This window comes from Suncus etruscus, chromosome 1 (genome assembly GCF_024139225.1).
Source record: "Suncus etruscus isolate mSunEtr1 chromosome 1, mSunEtr1.pri.cur, whole genome shotgun sequence".
In the NCBI taxonomy this organism is placed as follows: domain Eukaryota; kingdom Metazoa; phylum Chordata; class Mammalia; order Eulipotyphla; family Soricidae; genus Suncus; species Suncus etruscus.
The window spans coordinates 143544850-143565754 of record NC_064848.1 but is presented as its reverse complement, the minus strand read 5'-3'; the positions used below and the strand labels follow the sequence as shown (position 1 = coordinate 143565754).

General features: G+C 42.2%; 1 protein-coding gene across 1 annotated transcript in view; it reads left to right on the top strand.

Annotated features, from left to right (window-relative positions):
- Window positions 1-13110: 13110 nt before the first annotated feature.
- The window catches only part of SLC35B4 (solute carrier family 35 member B4), a 34951-nt gene continuing 27156 nt past the window's right edge, over window positions 13111-20905 (top strand). Inside the window, exons 1-2 of the mRNA XM_049775173.1 lie at window positions 13111-13394; window positions 19373-19486. Coding sequence (XP_049631130.1) covers window positions 13318-13394; window positions 19373-19486 — 191 coding nt within the window. The 5' untranslated portion in view covers window positions 13111-13317. The remainder of the gene's footprint in view (window positions 13395-19372; window positions 19487-20905) is intronic.

The following is a 20905-nucleotide window of genomic DNA, read 5'->3' as shown; positions in this document are numbered from 1 at the left end:
GTGGAGTGAAAGAAACTCATTCACTGCTGGTGGGAATGCCATCTAGTTCAACCTTTATGGAAAGCGATATGGAGATTCCTCCAAAAGCTGGAAATCGAGCTCTCATATGATCCAGCTATACCACACCTAGGGATATACCCTAAGAAAACAAAAATACAATACAAAAATCCCTTTTTCACACCTATATTCATTGCAGCGCTGTTTATAATAGCCAGGCTCTGGAAACAACCTAGATGTCCTTCAATAGATGAATTAGTATCACTCATCTATGGGTTTTAAGAAAAATAAAAGACATTTTTGCAGTAATTCTCAGACACAAAAGATAGGAGGGCTGGATGTTCCAGCTCACGACATGAAGCTCACCACAAAGATTGATGAGTGCAGTTAGAGAAATAATTACACTGAGAACCATCATAACAAAATGTGAATGAATGAGGGAAGTAGAAAGCATGTCTAGAGCACAGGCCAGGGTGGTGTGGGGAGGAGGAACACTTGGGACATTGGTGATAAGAATGTTGCACTGATGAAGGGCTTTTAAGAAAAAGGAAGGAAGGAAGGAAGGAAGAAAGGAAGGAAGGAAGGAAGGAAGGAGGAAGGAAGGAAGGAAGGAAGGAAGAGGAAGGAAGGAAGGAAGAGGGAAGGAAGGAAGGGAAGGAAGGAAGGAAGGAAGGAAGGAGGGAGGGGGGGGAGGAAGGAAGGAAGGAAGGAAGGAAGGAAGGAAGGAAGGAAGGAAGGAAGGGAGAGAGAGAAAGAAAGAGAGAGAGAAAGAAAGAGAGAAAGACAAAGAAAGAAAGAAAGAAAAGAAAGAAAGAAGAAAGAAAGAAAAGAAAGAAAGAAAGAAGAAGAAAGAAAGAAAGAAGAGAAAGAAAGAAAGAAAGAAAGAAAGAAAGAAAGAAAGAAAGAGAAGGAAAGGAAAGAAAGGAAAGAAAGGAAAGAAAGGAAAGAAAGTAGAAAGAAAAAAAGAAAAAAGAAAGAAAGAAAGAAAGAAAGAAAGGAAAGAAAGAAAGAAAGGAAAGAAAGAAAGAAAGAAAGGAAGGAAGAGGAAGGAAGGAAGAAAGGGAAGGAAGAAGAAGGAAGAAAGGAAAGGAAGAAAGAAAGAAAGAAAGAAAGAAAGAAAGAAAAAGAAAGAAAGAAAGAAAAGAAAGGAACGAAGAAAGAAAGATAGAAAAGGAAGAAAGAAAGAGAAGAAAGAGAGCAAGAAAGATAGAAAAGAAAGAAGAAAGAAAGGAAAGAAGAGAAAGAAAGAAAGAAAGAAAGAAAGAAAGAAAGAAAGAAAGAAAGAAAGAAAGAAAGAAAGAAAGAAAGAAAGAAGAAAGTAAGAAAGTAAGAAAGAAAGAAAGAAAGAAAGAAAGAAAGAAAGAAAAAGCAAGCAAGCTAGGGATTTGCCTGGCCACATGGCTGGGCAAGCCACCAAGGTGGGACCCTTGGAGGAGTTTATTGGTTTTCCTAGGTTCTCCCCATTTCCCTCCCTGCTCCAAAGGGAGGGTCTGGGGGCAGGGGCTGCGACCTTCGGCCTTCTGGGTCGTAAAGGATCTCTTTCCTTTCTGGGAGCTGAGCCAGGAGGTCCTGCCAGCATGGCGTTTGGCAACCCTCAGCCATGCCAGAGGCTGCTTTAACCAGGCCTAGGAAGGGGTGCGGGACATGGGTCACAATAGGTTCTGGCATTAGGACTTATCAGGGAAGTTTCCTTATTAAACTTGTCCATTGTGAAGCTGCTAGCCCCCGCACGGAACATTATAAGAAATATATGGATACCATTGTGTTTCATCTGCTTGCCATTATATGAAAGCCATCCAGGCATTTGTTTTATTCCTTTACTCCCTCACTCCCATCTCTTGTTACCCCACATTTAACCACTTTCTGTACTAATGATTTTTGTTTTGGCCAAGGTAGATTACATATCATTACAGTAATTTTTGTGTGGAGTCTGAAGCTTCAGCAGGCAATGTGTCACAGCAAGGTTCCATGCTGTTGGCTTTTGGCCAAGATAAGTTGAAGATGCATCCTCGGCAGCCCCCCCCCCCCCCCCAGCCTTCTCTCTCCTTCCTCCCCATCCCCAGGGTTATTCCTGGACACCTGCTTAGGGTCCCAGCAATTAGTTTCCAGTGAGGTGCAATTTAAAAGAGACCCCAGGCTTCCTTGTTCCTGCAAGGGGCTGGGAGGGGTCTGCTGAACTTTCAACTTCCAGCAATTAGGAAGCAAAAGCCTCTCGGGGAGTCGAAAGCTTCAGCAGGCAACAAGGGGAGGACATGGCTCCATGTGCTCTTCGCTTGTCCAATCACAGACCAAAGTGGTATCTTGGAAACACCCCCCTCCCTCTTGACTATTTCTAAAACATAGAAGGGGCACGTGTATATCCTTTGTATATCTCAGATGTATTCCCTTAACATCTATAACTCTTGTCGAATATCCTCATATAGTGACAATTTTGCCCACTGGTTTTGTTATTTGATTGTTTGATTTTCCCCCTTTGAGATCTGTTTTATAAGCAATACTGGTAGAAGAGTATTACTGTATAGAATTCATGTTTGTACCAAGTTATGGGGAATTTTGGACTTTATTCGTCAGCCCCCAGATGCACCAACAATATCTTGTGGCATTGCTTGTCCTTTGCATAGGCACATTAAAATGGGAAAATAATACATATGCAAACAAGTTCTTATCTAATAGAGATGGGAACACAAATTTGGTAATGTAATTAGGCCTTTTACCCTGAACATAGGCATAATGATTTGGCTCAGGCCTCAGAAGAATGGTCATTGCCCACACACACCTGAACAATGGATACCATCTATGGAAACAACCACAATTGTCTATAATATTACCAGGATCCAAGCCTCTACCAGGGAAGACCTACCACTGCTTTGGCATTGACTTATTCCAAATAGTGCTCCCAACACCAAGACGACTCAGAAACAGCCTGCTTGCAGGGCAAATTGCTCTGCATTTAATGGTATGCTGAAACTAGAGGATGCTCCACAGCAGCCTGACATCGATGAAAGAAATACACAGAATCCAGAGTCTTTAAATATAAGAATCTGATACCAATAATAGCTAAAGTGTGAAAAAGTTTCACCGGGACCTTGAGAATGACTGGAGTTGGACAAACTGGTATGCCTGGAACCCAGAGTCTGTCTTATGCCAATAAACTTCTAGGGTGAGGCCTTTTTGTAATTAGGTCAAGGAGTTTTTCTCCATTTTCCCATTTTCCTGGACATATGCAAACAATGGCCATTGCCACTATCACACCTTTACTATAATTTTTAATCTTATCCTTTAAGAAAAAAAAATACAACTTACTGAACTTGAAAACAAATAACTGTAGTAGAATGCCTGTCTCAAATACAGGCAGGGGATGGGAAGGGGGAGGGGGTAATGTTACACTGGTGAAAGGGGGTGTTCTGGTTATGACTGCAACCCAAATATGATCATGTTACTTAAATAAAAATATATTTAAAAAAAAGGAAGGAAGGAAGGAAGGAAGGAAGGAAGGAAGGAAGGAAGGAAGGAAGGAAGGAAGGAAGGAAGGAAGGAAAAGGAAGGAAGGAAGGAAGGAAGGAAGGAAGGAAGGAAGGAAGGAAGGAAGGAAGGAAGGAAGGAAGGAAGGAAGGAAGGAAGGAAGGAAGGAAGACTCTATTCTAGCCTTTGTCCTATGACCTACGCAAATACCAAGATCTCCAGCTACAGAAGTCTGATGTTATCATCCACAACTGAGCAGAAAGTTTCCTGACACCATAAAAAGACCTTGGGGTGTGAAATTGAGCATGTATAGTGCCTGTAGTTGTTCACATGGCAGTATGCTTCAAGGGTGGAGAAACCCTGTATCTCTTAAGCCAAGGGAATTCCCTTTCTAATTTCCCCAATACTTACTGTGCCTATGCAAAAAATAAATAAAAAAGAAGCACAAAACCTTGCCACACCAGCCCTCCTTCCTTAGGTTTTTTGGGGCTTTTTGGTGGTTTTTTTCTCTTCTTCCTATTTATTTTTTTCTTCTCTTTTCTATTTTTCTTTCTTTTTTATTATTTTAATGTTTTAATTTTCTTTTATTCTCATGATTATTATATGATGGTGGTTGTCTTTAGTAGCTGGATGCTTTTCTTTGTAGATGCTTTTTTTGCTTTTCGTTTTTTGTTTTGTTATTCTTCTTTTTTCCCTTTCTTCTTTTAAATTGATATTTATAGCCTCTAAACAGATTCCTCCCAATTTTTTTTCTCCAACAGAACCACATAACTTGAATCATCTTGCTCTGCCTCCTGAATTGAGGGGTGGGGGGAAATGTAGGGCACCAGGACCAAACAGTCATATGAACATTGAGTGGAAATAAAAAAATTTATCAGACTCAAACACCAAACCCAAAGTCAATGACAACAGAATTGATACCCAATCTACAACAAGCTCTACACAGAGGGGAGCTGTTACACAAGCAGTCCGGAGGTGGGCAAGTGAGGGAGATATGGGGTGAAGGGAGGACAACACTAGTGGTGGGAATGGCCCTGACTTATTGTCACTATATACCTTAAATATTATTGTGAAAGATTTGTAATTCACTTTGGTCACAATAAAAATTATTTAAAAAATTAAAATAAAAAGAGAGAAATCACAAAAAGAAATAGAAAATCTATGTGCTTTGTTTATTCAAAAATTCAGTCACCCAACAAATATTTATGGGTGGTTCTTGTAGGTTAGGCAACAGAGCTGGATATAAAAAAATTGACAAGAAGATTATTTTGGGTAGGGACATACCTGGAAGTAATTCATACTTAGCAATTCTCAGGGCTTACTCCTGGTTCTGTGCTCAGGAATGACTTTTAGAGATTGTCAGAGGAACATATGTGATAGTGGAAATCAAGCCAAGTCAACTGTATACATGCAAGGTAAGGTACCTTCACCCATGTGCTCTTTCTCTTTAGCACATAAAAAATAATTTTTTCAAATCTAAGTTTGAATGTGTTCAATTGACCATATACTTTCCAACCCCACCCCTCCCCCAAATAAAATGTATATGATCTGTATATGATTTCAATAATTTGCCTTAAAATTTTGTCTTGTACAGTTAATTTATTCTGACCCCATGCATTCAAATCTAGAGTTTAGAAATCTAGAGCTTAAAAAAAATACCCTGCAGGGAAGAAGAAATAATACACTGTGTAGGGTTTTTCTCTTGCAGATGGCCAACCTGGGTTTGATCCCCAATATTCCTTATGGTCCCCCAAATATTTTCAGGAGTGATTCCTGAGAGCAGAGCCAGAAGTAGCCCCTGAGCATTAACAGGTGTGCCCTGCAAATAAACAAAAATGCACTGAATCTTCTTTTAACACTCATATTTTCTCTGAATAATAGAAATCCTTATCTACCTAAATCCTTATCTACCTTACAAGATTGATAGAAGCAAATAAGTTATTTATAAGAAAAAGCAGCTTCCTGGGAGCCAGGAGGTTCTGCCAGCATGGGGGTTGGCAGCCCTCCGCCATGCCAAAGGCCTCTTTAACCAGGCCTAGAAAGGGGTGGGGGACATGGGTCACCCCAGCACCCCTCTACCTCCTTTCTCTGGAACTCCAGGGCTTCCCCTGGCCACATGCCTGGGCAAGCCAGGGAGGTGGGTCCCTTGGAGGAGCTTATTGGTTTCCCTAGGCTTTCCCCATTTCTCTCCCGGCTCCAGAGGGAGGGTCTGGGGTGGGGGCTTTGACCTTCAGGTCTTCTAGCTCTGGAAAAATCTCCTTCCTTCCTGGGAGCTGGGAGGGTCTGCCAATATGGGGTTCGGCAGCCCTCTGCCATGCCAAAGGCCTCTTTAACCAGGCCTAGGAAGGGGTGCAAGACATGGGTCACCCTAGCACCCTCTACCTCCTTCCTCTGGAACTCCAGGGCTTCCCCTGGCCACATGCCTGGGCAAGCCAGCGAGGTGGGAATAGCAGCACAATAGGTTCTGGCTTCAGGAATTACCATGGAAGTTTCCTTACTAAACCTGTCCATTGCGAAACCGCACGGGGGCATATATTGACAAATATTTGGATATCATTGTGTTTCATCTGTTTGTCATAATCTGAAAGCCTTCCAGGAGCTCATTTTATTCCTTTACTCCCTCACTCCCATCTCCTGTTACTCCACATTTAACCATTTTTCTGTACTAATGATTTTTGTTTTGGCCAAGGTGGATTACATATCTTTCACAGTAATTTTTTGGGTGGAGTCTGAAGCTTCAGCAGGCAACACGTCACTGCAAGGCTCATGCTGTAGGCTTTTTTGGCCAAGCTAAGGGGAAGATGCAGTCTCGGCTGCCCTCCACAGCCTTCTCTCTCCTTCCTCCCGGTCCCCAGGGTTATTCCTGGACACCTGCTTAGGGTCCCAGCAAGTGTTCTGGAGAGGTGCAATTTAAAAGAGACCCCAGGCTTCCTAGTTCCTGCAACGGGCTGGGAGGGGACTGGTGAACTTCCAACTTCCAGCAATTAGGAAGCAAATGCCTCTCGGGGAATCGGAAGCTTTAGCAGGCAACACGGGGAGGACATGGCTCCATGTGCTCTTCGCTGTCCAAATCACAGACCAAGGTGTTGTCTCGGAAACAACACCCTCCCTCTTGACTATTTCTAAAACATAAAAGGGGCACTTGTATCTCCTTTGTATATCTCAGATGTATTCCCTTAACATCTATAACTCTTTTTGAACATTCTCATATAGTGACAATTTTGCCCACTGGTTTTGTTATTTGATTGTTTGATTTTCTCCCTTTGAGATCTGTTTTATAAGCAAAACTGGTAGAAGAGCATTGCTGTATAGATTTCATGTTTGAATCAAGTTATGGGGAATGTTGGGCTTCATTTGTCGGCCCCCAGATGCACCAACAATATCTTGTGGCATTGCTTCTCTTTTGCATAGGCACATTAAAATGGGAAAATAATACATATGCAAACAAATTCTTATCTAATAGAGATGGGAACACAAATTTGGTAATGCAATTAGGCCTTATACCCTGAACATTGGCATAATGATTTGGCTCAGGCCTCAGAAGAAAGGTCATCGCCCACACACACCTGAACAATGGATACCATCTATGGAAACAACCACAATTGTCTATAACATTACCAGGATCCAAGCCTCTACCAGGGAAAACCTACCACTGCTTTGGCATTGACTTACTCCAGAGTGCTCTCAACACCCAGACGACTCAGCAACAGCCTGCTTGCAGCAGAGCAGATTGCTCCGCATTTAATGGTATGCTGAAACTAGAGGATGCTCCACAGCAGCCTGACATTGATGAAAGAAATGCACAGAATCCAGAATCTTTAAATATAAGAATCTGATACCAACAATAGCTAAAGTGTGAAAAAGTTTCACCTGGACCACGGATAACGACTCGGGATGGACAGACTGGTATGCCTGGAACCCAGAGTCGGTCTTACGCCAATAAACTTCTGGAGTTTAAACTCCTTGACCTTCGGGTCAAGGATTTTTTCTATTTTCCCTATTTTTCTGGACCTATGCAAACAACAGCGATTGCCACTATCACACATTTACTATATTTTTTTACTCTTATTCTTTAAGGAAAAAAAATACAATTTACTGAACTTAAAAACAAATAACTGTAGTAGAATGCTTGTCTCGAATACAGGCAGGGGATGGGAAGGGGGAGGGGGAATGTTACACGGGTGAAGGGGGGTGTTCTGTTTGTGACAGTAACCCAACTATGATCATGTTACTTAAATAAAATATATATTTAAAAAAAAAGAAAAGAAAAAGCAGTGGTCAGGCACATGATAGCTAAATTCATCTTCTGAATATGAGATTAAGATTAAGATTCGGGTTAGTAACATCTTTCCACACAATGCCTGAGAAAAGACAAAACCAGGGAGGAAAGATTAAGTTTGCTTTTTTCCCTTAAAAACTTATCAACTATCCTGGCAGGAATGGAAGAAGCACATTAAATGCATTTGAGACTTGACACTGATAGAGAAAATTGAGGCTCTGGTATCACTGCTTTGTTAATGGTGACAGTCCTTTATACTGGTTAGATTTCCCACCTCTATTTTATAACCAATAAACATCCATTTGGTCACAATGGAAGGAAAAGTAGAGATGCAGAGGCCAAGTATGAGTTCATCCACAGCTATGAGATCAAGGATTGTTAGTAGTACTACTAATTACCATTCATATTAACTAGCACCTCTAACTAGTTACTACTAGTTTGCAGTACTACTAATACAACTAGCCAGTTATAGGTACTACTATCTAGTTATTATGAACTTGTTACTACTTGTTAGTAACTACAAGTAGTTCTACTTAGTTACAGTATTTCTTCCAGAAAAGGTACCATTTTCAGTGCTTCTGTCTTGTTTATAAACATTTCTGAAAAAGAAACCTCAAAATTCTTTCTTCCTTCCATGCTCCTTTTCTGTTTTCCTCTCCTATCTCCCTTTCCTCCCTTTCTGCCTCCCTTTTTTCCTTCCTAGCTCCTCACACTATTTTTTGAACTATAAACCAGATCCCATCTAGATAGTTGTGTGTGTTTACTGTGACTAATAAACAAAGTCCTCACTGGTGACACTGGTATGCCACTACTAGTTGCATACTAGCCAAGCCAGGCCAAAATTCTTTACCAGTTAAGAATTAACTATGTAGTTCAGTAAAAAAGAAAAATTGTTTTTTGAGTAACATCCTTGAATGAATCTATCAAGCCATACTTTGTTTGAAGCTGACCTAGGTTGCCAGCAACAAAAATATTTTGACTTTCTAAATAACATGTTAGGCATATTTATAATGTGCCTTTTCTGAATACAGTTTTCACATTACAAGATTGATGTGATAGAGGAGAAAATGAGGTTTGTGCTATATAAGGAAAACAGGTTTATTTAAAAATCAAGTGACATGTCTGTAGGATTGTCAACTGGAGGATGCTTGTCAAGCTGTATGTAATAGAAATCATTCTATTTAATTGGTTAACAACTTGGTTAAGTGAATTTTAGAAATGATTCCAAGTATGTCTGGGTGGCTGAAAACTAGAAGCAAACAGTGGCTTTTAAAAAAGCTTAAAAAAAAAACACCAACCTTCACAGTTTTTCCTGCTGACAACACTGAGAAAAGGATAAAGGTCCTTCCTCCATAAGAAGCAGTTCATGTGATAGAACCATGGAGAGCCCAGCTGTTGCCTAACAAGTTGCTATTCATTCAGGGTTGCCAGGAATATGAGCACAAGGGACCCAGAAAACAAGAGCCAGAGAGAGTGCTTGCATCTCACAACTTTAGGTTTTTGGGATAAAACAATCAAAAGACTGAGGCTGATTCCTAAAAAGTAGTTAAGCTGTTCTAGATATCAATTCTGCTCCAAATCTACTTTTCTGGTCTGGGAGTGATGCTGGACCTGTAATAGTTCCATGCCAAATGCCAGTTCTGTTGGGGTGGGTGTTGAGGGTGCCCGCAAGAAAAGGTGCCTTCTCTTCTTGCTTCTTCATGACTTCTTTCTCTGTATTCTGACTGTATGAAACAGTCCATGGCTCTCAGTAGTAAGTAGCCTTCCAAGTGATCACCAAAAACTTCTGCCAGAGTCCCAGAGCCCCTGTTTTCTAGTGCATAAAAGACTCTCTCTCTCTCTCTCTCTCTCTCTCTCTCTCTCTCTCTCTCTCTCTCTCTCTCACACACACACACACACACACACACACACACACACAACTTAGTGGATTCCTCAGTTCCCAATTCCTCAGTTCCCAATTCTCTCTCTCTCTCTCTCTCTCTCTCTCTCTCTCTCTCTCTCTCTCTCTCTCTCTCTCTCTCTCTCTCTCTCTCTTTCTCACACACAAACACACACACACACACACACACACACACCATTAGTGGATTCCTCAGTTCCCAATGAACTGGATAGCAGCGAATCATTTCTTGTTTTATTATCACCTCAGTGAATTTCTGCGGTCCAGAAAGCTAAAGACAGGAATTCTTCAGAATCTCAGTTTGGTCAAAACCTTTTCTGAAAGGGGTGTGTGTGTGTGTGTGTGTGTGTGTGTGTGTGTGTGTGTGTGTGAGAGAGAGAGAGAGAGAGAGAGAGAGAGAGACAGAGAGACAGAGAGACAGAGAGAAAGACAGAGAGAGACACAGAGAGACAGAGAGACAGAGAGAGACAGAGACAGAGAAGAGAGACAGAGACAGCGACAGAGAGAGAGACAGAGAGAGAGAGACAGAGAGAAACAGAGAGAGAAACAGAGAGACAGAGACAGAGAAATGTCTGCCACAGATAGGGAGGGGAAAGAGGAGAGGGGAGAGAGCAGGGAGAAGGCGAGAGAGAAACTAGGAACACTGGTGGTGGGAAATGTGCACTGGTGAAGAATATTGTACATTGTATTACTGAAACTCAATTATGAACAATTTTGTAATTGTGTGTGTGGGAAAACAACTTTATTATGAACATCCTATAAATCATGGTGTTTAAATAAAGTAAAAAAAAACTTTTTTTTTTTTTTTTTTTTTTTTAAGGAAAAGGCCCTTTTCCTAACTGGTTCCTTCCTGGCATGGTCCACCTCAGTTCTCAGTAGTCACTGTTTTCTGTACATCCTCGTCCTGTAATTTTAGGAGTTTTCCTTAATCTCTTAGAGTAGCATCTCCTGCTATTAATAAACTTTATTTATTTATTATTTATAATAAACTGTTATTTAAACTTTTTCTGCTTAAATTACTGTATAATTTCTGTTTCCAGATTGGATCCTGATAGTGACATTTAATGATAGTGAAGATCATATTGCTATACGACTATATTTTTGTACACAAAAGCTATGTACAAGAAATTTTGTATAAGCATTCTATTAAGAGCTAAACTGGTATCACAGATAACAGATATATTGTGCTCTATTTATATAAAGAAACGCTATTCTCACAGCAGTCAGTATAAACAGAACAGAAATAGAGGTGACAATTGGGGATAAATTGACAAACATAATATAGGGAGAAAAATGAAAAGAAACATTCCATATGATTCCATTATATAAAGTCTCCCACTAGGCAAAATAAATTTCTGTGATTATAATGTAAGAATAGTGGTTACTCTTTCAGGGAGTTAGAGGAATTTCTAGGATGCTGTAATGTTTTGTTTTCTGGTTTGGGTGCTGGTTATATGTTCTTGAAAAGACATGCTCGTTATTTATATACAAATATAGTTTATAGGGGCTGGTTAGGTGGCGCTAGAGGTAAGGTATCTGCCTTGCAAGCGCTAGCCAAGAAAGGACCGTGGGACCATGGTTCGATCCCCCGGCGTCCCATATGGTCCCCCCAAGCCAGGGGCAATTTCTGAGCGCTTAGCCAGGAGTACCCCTGAGCATCAAACGGGTGTGGCCAAAAAAAACAAAAAATATATATATATAGTTTATACATATTAACTGAGCATACATTTTGATATATTTTAAAATTTAGATGGAAATGTTATGTATGTTTTAAATTGAGAAATTAGGAAATACTGTCAAATAAGCATTTGGAAACTGATTTAAGACACAGGGGAATTGGGAATTGTCTATATACATACACTAAGGATCAAATTAAACATAGTAATAGTAAAAGTTGTAGAGATAAAATCACCCAAAGAAAACATCCAAAGTAAAACAGGTAAGGAACAAACAGTGACTAGAAGGAGAACTCAGTGGGCAGAGGAGGAAAAACTAAAAAAGGAGAAAAACTAAAAAGGAAAGTCAGAGAGGTAGAAAAAAAGAACCCTGAGACTCGTGGCTTATATGCAAGGGGCAAGAGAATGCCAGGAAAGTGGAGTTTTCACTGCTGAAGGCACTGCAAGATCAAAAAGAAAGGGGGGGGGGGGTCAGTGACAAATGGCTTATTGTCACTGGGAATAAGGGGAATGGGAATTCAATAATCTGGCTTTGATCACAATAGCTTAAAGAGCCAACTGAAGGTTTAGAAAGTGCATGTTATGAACATCAAATATTGTTTAAAGTTAGATAAGTCAAGTGAAGAAGGAATAAAAATAGTTTGAGCATAGTTGGGCTGCGGAGGGGGGCACAAGGACGGCCATGTTGGCTGCCAATGGGAAGAGTAGGCTAGAGAGGTCTCCAAAATCAATTGCTTATTCCTTAAAGCATGGCTCATGGACCAGTGGCATCAACATTACCTTTGGGCACTTGTTAGAAGTTCAAAATATTAGTCACATCCCAAGTCTAGGGACTCAAAATCTGTCTTTTAAGAAGAACCCCAAGTGACCAAATACTTTACCCCTCACAACAATCAGGTCAGGCATACATGCATTACTATTCTAATTTTTCTTATGGTAAGATTGAAGCTCAAAGAAGAGGCATGAAGTCAACAGACTAGATTTATGACTGAGCTCAGAGTCAACCCCAGAACCTCCTAGCCCAGTGCTTTTAATCAAGAGGTTAAGAAATTCATTCTATTTTTCTCACTCACTACCTTGATTACAGGCAAAGGGTGAGGAGGGAAATGGAGGGCATTGGTGGTAGAAATGTTTCACTGGTAAAGGTGGGTGTTCTTTTTTTCTTTTTATAACTAAAACCCAACTTCAAACATGCTTGCAATCATGGTGCTTAAATAAAGATATGTATAAAAAATAAATAAAAAAACAAAGTAGGAGTATAGTTGCCAATAGTAAGACGATCTTAAATTCAGATATAAATATTATTTTATCATAAGAGTCTTACTTTTCCCCTGGTCTCAAATAGTATAAAATAAATTAATATACTATAACATGTTAAAAAAAAAAGTTGATGTATAGCTAGAGATAAATATATACAGATTTTTCACTTAGAAGACAATAAAAAAGAAAGTCAGAGGAATTTCTATTTCAAATTTCAAATGTTTCTCCCAATTCAAGACTTAGAACATCGAACAACTTCATTGCAAAAAAAAAAAAAAAAAAATCACTCTTGAGTTGCTTGGGACGGGCTGGAGCTCCCTCCAGCTTGCAGAGCCTTCAGCCACCTAGAGGCAACGTTTGACGGCTGGAGAACTTCGCTTCCCAGCAAGCCCCGCGGCCCCTAAGGCGCGAGCATGACGGGTCCTCCTGCCTCCTCCTCCTCTCCCGTCTCCGGTAGAGCAGCCAGGCGGAGCGGGCTACGTCACGGCGTCACGTGAGCACGCGTGCGGCATTCTGGGACTTGTAGTCTTGCCCGCACCCGGACGCCCCCTCGGATGAATGGGGCCCGGGGCGGAGTGCGCACGTCTCAGTTAGTTTGGCCACCCACAACGGGAAGCCTCTGCGCGCCACGGATCGAGCTGCGCCCCGGGATGGTGGGGGGCGTTGAGGGCCGCGACGGAGCGGCTGCAACTCGGCTTCCTGGGGTAGCGGTCTAGGCGGGCGCGAACCCGGCACCGGCTCCGGCCATGCGCCCGGCGTTCGCCGTGGGCCTGGTTTTCGCCGGCTGCTGCAGCAACGTGATTTTCCTCGAGCTCTTGGTCCGGTGAGTGACTCCCCCAAGGGCCGCGCCCAGGGCTCCCCGGGACTGCTGGAGCAATCCAGGAGGCGCCCCCTTGGGGGGGGGTGGGTTGGTGGTCCAGGTTCCCGGAACCTTGCCACGCTGGGCCAAGCTGTCACCGTCCAAAATCTTGCCCAAGAGTTTCTTCCCAGTCTTCTGGGGATAAGGGGACCCCCAAGGGGTATTGCTTTCTCCCACTTCGCATACCTTGCACACTTTGCACCCTGGGATGAGATGGGGGGGGGGAATGAGCGCATGGAGAGTTTTTTATTTTTGTTTTTGTTTTCTCGAGTTTGGGTCTAAGGTTTTCAGGCAGCCGTGACCAAACATAATCCCAGAGGAAGAACAAGACAAAATCCAAATTTAAGGTGTCTGGGGTCTTTTGAGCTTGAGATCACTCCCTTCGACTTGTATATAAGCTGTTGGAGCCTCTAAAGCCGTCCCCATTTGCATGCACTTTTGAGTACGTTGCAAAAGAGGTTTCACTGCTAAATCAGTGGCCTGCAAAGCTTTCTTTTCATTACCCCACTCCGGGAGTGTAGTTTTGCTGATCTGTTACACATCTCATGTTGATAGAGTCAGAAAGATTCTTTCACCTGGAGACCAGCACCTTCGTAGACCCCAGAGTGGAATTTTAACTTTAAGATTTAGCCCTTAAATCGAGTGGTATGCGTTTCAAGGGCTCACAGTATGACATCCTGATGGGTTCTGATACTTCCCCAAAGGAAACCAGGCTGAGTCATTTTGAGCAAAGTTTAGGGGGTGGAAACTCCGCTAGAAGAAGTCACAGGTGGTCTGGAAGAGGCTCAGACCCATCTTCTAAATTAGGGATTTCTGTGGTGACTCTCATCAGCTGCTGGTCTTTTATCCTTGCAGCCATATGGCTGTAATTTACCTGTCAAGTCCCCTTTTCTGACTCTGTGCCTGGCATTATAATCTTTGCTGACCCTCAGAGCAGTATTGGGTACTGATAAACCAGGAATGATCTATCTGTTTAGTACTGAAAGTGAACCGGGTTCCACAAGTTTGATAGGTGGTCATTGACTCTGTTAGGCCTCAGTTTCAGAACTTAATCCAGGCTCTCTAAATTCCTAGGTCAGCCCTTTTGCAAGTCTCCTGTTATTTGAGTAAGCTTGTAGTTCTTCTATGTGTGTACATGAGAAATAGAATTTAGATAGGGAGATGACTCCAATGACAGCACGATGTGCCTCAAATATAGGAAATGGGGTTACATCCTGCGTGTTGATGTTGTATAGTTTACACTTTTCCCCCAAAGAAATATATTGTTTAGGTTTTGTGGCCACAGCTGGCAGTGCTCAGGGGTTACTCCTGGCTCTGCACTCAGAAGTTCTTTCTGACAGGCTTGGGGACCATATGGGATGCTGGGGATTGAACCTGGGTCTATCCCAGATCGGCCGGGTGTAAGGCAAACGTCCTACCGCTGTGCTATTACTCTTGCCCCAAAGAAATAGATTGCATTTTCTGGACTGTTTAGGACTTACTTTCTGGCTCTGTCGTCGGGGATCACTCCTAATAGTGCTCAGGGCATTACCTGCAGTGCCAGGGATCAGATTCAGGTCAGCCACATGCAAAGCAAGCCTTTTCCTGCTGTCATCTCTGGCACCATATTGTGTTTTCTTGATACCATGAAATCGTTCAGAAGCAACCAGTTTACTTAAAGTATGGTGTTAGTTTTCATTGTTACAGAGCTGGACATTTTATGAAACAAAGCATTGATGAAGATCTGTCATTTTGTCATTTGGGGAAGTAGGCAGTAAGGGATAGAACAATGAAAGAACAAAGAAAAAGTGTAAGTCTAGTATGCTCACAAAGGAAAGTCACTTTGAAAATTGATTCAAAATATTGAAAGGTGAGAAACTCAGACTAGCCACAGGAACAAAGGTCAGAGATATATAATGAAATAACTGAGTTGAATTTGACATTGAACTAAAGCTTGCCAAAGACTGATGTTAGAACTGCTGACCTTTGAAAGTGTCTTTTGCTAGTTGTCAGTCCTGGGCCAATGACTTGATCTCCCCATGTTTGTTCCTTAAATACTAAGTGTGGGGTTATAACTAGATCTCTGTCAGCCTCATGGGGCTTTGAAGGATTAGATGAGATAAGAGTGTAAACCTGAAACACATCTGTGCTTCTAACTTCTGTTTCAGTATGTGCTTTCCTTGTTGTAGGACTATTCTTACAAAGTAGATATTTTGCAGTGTTTTTTGTGCATCATAGGGTCTGCTATTTGGAATACTTTGTAACTGAATTATCAATCTTTATCTTGTTTGCTATTTGGGTCTTAGCATTTAGCAGACAGTTCTCATAAAGCAGTGAGGAGTGCTCCTCTTTTTTTTTTTGTTTTGTTTTTGTTTTTGGGCCACACCCGTTTGATGCTCAGGGGTTACTCCTGGCTAAGTGCTCAGAAATTGCCCCTGGCTTGGGGGGACCATATGGGATGCTGGGGGATCGAACCGCGGTATGTTCCTTGGCTAGCGCTTACAAGGCAGACACCTTATCTCTAGTGCCACCTTCCCGGCCCCAGGAGTGCTCCTCTTAATGCTTATGGTTAGTGCTCATTCATTTATTGATTTACTATAGGGTACCATGCACCAGACAAATGACAGCTTTTCCGGATATGCTTGGGCAGCTCACCACTTCTCAGGTCATAGAGCAATAAAATAAGGGCTGGGTGGATTGAATAGTCCCTAATGTACTCTCCAGGTGTGGCTCTTTCTAATTCTGTCTTGGAGTGTTCCCATGAGAAGTCCCTCTTTTATGGCTTCCTTGCTACCTCTCTGTGCCTCAGTCAGTGGCAGATTAGGATGTCCAATAGAAATGGAAATGCTAAATGAGTTGTAGGCAGAAAAGAACCTTTTCATCCATTTTCCTAATGAGGAAATAAGGCATACTTCCTTTTTCCTTACTTGCATGATGGGCTGACACTATATCCCATAGTAGGGGAACCTTGAGCTGGTTTCAAGATAAAATGAAAGGAAGCCTGATGAACCCTTTCATGGGCTAGACTTGTATTTTCTGCTTTGGGTTTTTTTTCTACTTGAATCTTCTATAGCACTAGAAATTGATCCTGTCTCTTTTATAGGTGAAAAAACTAGGTGAGCACACTTTTTTTTTTAATGGTCTCTGATTCTATTGAAGTTTGCTAGATCTATGGTACTGAAGTTCAAAATTTGTCATTGCCCCCCTGTGGCAGGTAGTACATTGAGTGCTTTTCGAGGATAGGCTTGTTTTAAATTTGTCTTTTTTATGCCCGGCTCTGTCCTGGGGTTGTTTTCAGCTATGCTTTGGGGACCTTGAAGTGCCTGGCATAGGGGGGAAATCAACCTGGTTCTTTTATATACAAAGCCTATGCCCTGAAACCATCTCCCTGACCCTAGGGAGTGCTTTGTTTACTAAGCAGTAAACCCTTAAGATAGGCATTGGTATTGTTCCCTTTTTAAAGATAAGAAAATTAATTTCCACTCTTAAAAGGAACATGACAGAGATGGAGTGTGTCTGTGATTGTATCCCAAAGCAAAGGCTTTTGCTTTGCTTTTTGGGCCGCACACTATGATGCTTAGGAGTTACTCCTGGCTATGTGCTCAGGAGACCATATGGGATGCTGGGGATGGAACTTGGGTCAGTCGTGTGCAAGGCAAGTGATCTCTACTTGCTGTAATTTCTCTCTCTCTCTTCTCTCTCTCTCTCTTTCTCCCTCTCTCCCTCTCTCTCTCTCTCTCCCTCTCTCTCTCTCTCTCTCTCTCTCTCTCTCTCTCACACACACACACACACACACACACACACACACACACACACACACACACACACACTCCCTGCTAGTGGTTCTACACACACACATATACACACAAACCAACCTCTGTTTGTATTTAAGAAACGACTGGGAGACATTTTTTCCGGTTCTAGGCCCCTAGTTGATGAGGCCTCTGGGACTAGAACAGGGAGGAAGGAATTACTCAAACACAGGGTTTTTAAAGAGCAGCAAGCAGGAGTTGAAAAAGCTCTGTGCTAGGAGTATCTGGTGCCACACGAAACTACCCCTCCTGTCGCTCATATGTAGGCTAATGGTTTTAATTAGCTCCTTGAGTGAGGCAAATATCTGGGGTGGTTATTTATGGGTTTCTGTCACATTTAGCCCTGTCCTTTGAACACAGAAATGCTGAAAGACTTAGTGGGGTTCTCTCTGGGTACTTCTTCCAGTGACTGAGCAGAGCAAACAAGAGGACATAGAACTGAACCCTTTTTTATTTATTTTGGGGCCACACCCAGTAGTTCTCAGGGCTTACTCCTGACTCTTGTGTTCAGAGATCACTCACTCCTGAGTGATATTGCTCAGGTGGGTTGGCCACATTACACTGTGTACTTCAAGAGGGACTTAAAGGGCTTTTTAGGCATTGTGACATTGTTCCCAATAATCCCTGTTGCAGTGTCACTGTTGATGAGCACTGAGTTTTGATGTGATTCTGTAAAATCATCCCGCGTACCTATTTCAAACCCAGGTGAATGAGTCTAAAGCAGAGTCACTGCACGAAATAATCCAGACCAGGCTGAGGGTGAAACACAGTATTTTGGCAATAATCTTCTCATATGGAGAGAATTGCTTGCCAGAATGGTTGTTTTTATTGAGTACAGAGACCACCTCCAGGTGTGGAAGAAAGGACAGAGTAAGGGCAGATAGCTCAGGCAGGCTATCCTCAGCCAGTTCCATCCAGGTTTACAAGTAAGACAATCTCTGTTTTGGGGTAAAGCCAAGTTGTAAACAAATAGATACAAAGGAACCAGGGATGATCTTTTGTTTTGGGTAAAATAGGGTGTAATCCAACAGGATTCTTTTTTATTTTTTTAATTAATATCTTTATTTAAGCACAATGATTATAAACATGTTTATAGTTGGGTTTCAGTTATAAAGAAGAACAGCTCCCTTCACTAGTACAACATTCCCACCACCAATGCTCCCCATCTCTCTCCTCCCCCGCCCCTTGCTTGTTTTCGAGCCAGGCATTCTATTTATCTCGCTCACTACCTTTGTCATGATAGTTGTGAGTGTAGTTATTTCTCTAACTGCATTCACCACTCTTTGTGGTACACTTCATACCATGGGCAGGTCCTTCCAGCCCTCATCTCTATTGTCTCTGGGCATTATTACAATAATGTCTTTTATTTTTTCTTAAATCCCACAAATGAGTGAGACTATTCTGTCTGTCTATCTCCCTCTGATTTATTTCATTCAGCATAATAGTTTCCATGTCCATCCATGTATAGGAAAACTTAATGACTTCATTTTTCCTGACAGCTACATAGTATTTCATTGTGTATATACCACAGTTTCTTTAGCCGTTCATATCCAACAGGATTCTTCAAGTATTGTGATGTGCTCACTATATAGGGGGACACTATATTGTGTTCTGAGTGTAGAAAAGAGGGGATTAGAACAATATTCCTTGATCTAATAATCTGCCTCCAGAATGATTTCAGACATTTCTCCCAATGACCCCTCTACAGATATACCCTGTACTGGTTTCTGTACAGTTCGTATATCTATTCTTGATATGGATAAGAAGTATAAAGAATCAGTTGTTGCCCCTGGGAAGATGCCTTGGAAGAGAACGTGCTAGTCATTGGCACTGGCTACCTACCTTTGACCCTAGTTATGGTGAATACTGTTAAATATATAAACATTCCAGAAGATTGGACCCCATGTCTTCTCTTGTCCTTTGCTGTTTTGGTGCCCTGGCCCTCTACTCCTTAGGGAGAAGGTGTCATCTTTCCCTTTGAGGTATACCGAAGACGTGTGTGTACCAGGGTTGGGGGGGTTGAGGATGAAAAATATATGGGAAGCTGCTAATAGAAGCTTTAGCCCTTTATTCTTGACTCTTAAAATAGCAAGCAGAATTCTTTATTTCAGTGTCTTGTGCTTTCTCCCCCTTTTTGTTATCATGACACAGAAAGCATCCAGGATGTGGGAACATTGTGACATTTGCACAATTCTTGTTTATCGCTGCGGAGGGCTTTCTCTTTGAGGCCAACTTGGGAAGGAAGCCACCAACGATCCCAATAAGGTATGTATGGCACATTGAAATCTTTTCTGTTACTGGTGGTGGGAATCTTTTTATCCACCTCTTTAACAGTATCCTTTTGAGACAACCTTCTTTTTATTTGGGGGGGGTGGTTTTTTTTTTTGGCCACGACCAGCGGTGCTTAGGGGTTACTCCTGGCTCTGCTCAGAAACTGCTCCTGGCAGGCTCAGGGGAGGGGGGGGCCAGATGGAATGCCTGGGATTGAACCTGGTCCATCCTGGGTCAGCCTGTGCAAGGCAAACACCCTACCACTGTACTATCACTCTGGCCCATAGAGACAGCCTTCCTTAAGAGTCATAGCAAAGTTAGCAATAGAGCAACAATTCATGCCAACACTCTATGATGAATCTTTTTTTTTTTGGGGGGGGGTCACACCCAGAAATACTCAGGGGTTACTCCTGGCTCTGTGCTCAGAAGTCGCTCCTGGCAGGCTTGGGGGACCACATGGGATGTTGGGATTCGAACTGGGTTCCATCCTGTGTTGACCATGTGCAAGGCAAATGCCTTACTGCTGTGCTATCACTCCGGCCCACTCCATGAGTCTTATTTTGAGTTTGTGACTTAATGTTAGTTAGAGGCCTAGTGGCACCATAGATTTTTTCCCCCAAGTTGATGAATGCTGTCGTCATTCTGGTAAAATAAGCAAAGAGTTATATAGTTTCTTAAAAACTAACAACATACATGACTTCGGAAATACATAGATGTGCTCACTTGCATGACTTGTTCTCTTTAAAGCCAGTGATTGCATTTTACATGAATTTCACCTCAATTCCAAGCAAAAGCCAGAGCAAGCTGGGAAACCCATGGATTATGGATCCTGGCCTGTGAGGCCATGTGTGCAAAATTGGGTTTATGGTGCCAGCTAAAAAGTAGGGTGGTTCTTAGAATAGTCAGTGCACTGACAAGTTTTCATTCTTGCTGAGAGACACTGGGAATAAAGTACTGCAGTCCATGCAGATTGCCAATTAGGGGATTGAGGGGTTTAGTGTCCACCTAGCCCCCGGAGAGGGACTGTCACCTTGAGTATTCAGTTGGCAATAGGAAGTCTGTACCAAATCTGAAGATGGCACCACTAACTTTCTCAGAGTAATTTCTCATTTTCTGAGTCCTCTTTGTTTTTTGATTGCCTTTCGTGTCTGCCAATGCTGCCTTTCCGCTCCCAAGAACAGCATTTAAGTTCCAGGAAGAGTTTTCTAGCTCCTTTGACCCTTCCTTTTTCTCCTTCCTGTCTTTCTCCTTTCTCTCTGCTCCCCGCAGGGGTTGAGAGGAATTTGCTGTCATCACTACACTTATTATGTCCTGCTGGCTTACATTTCTGCCTTCCCCTCATCATGCCTCCATTCCATCCTCCTCCTATGTCTTGACACAGCCTTGACCCCCTCGATAAGGAGAGGAGGGGAT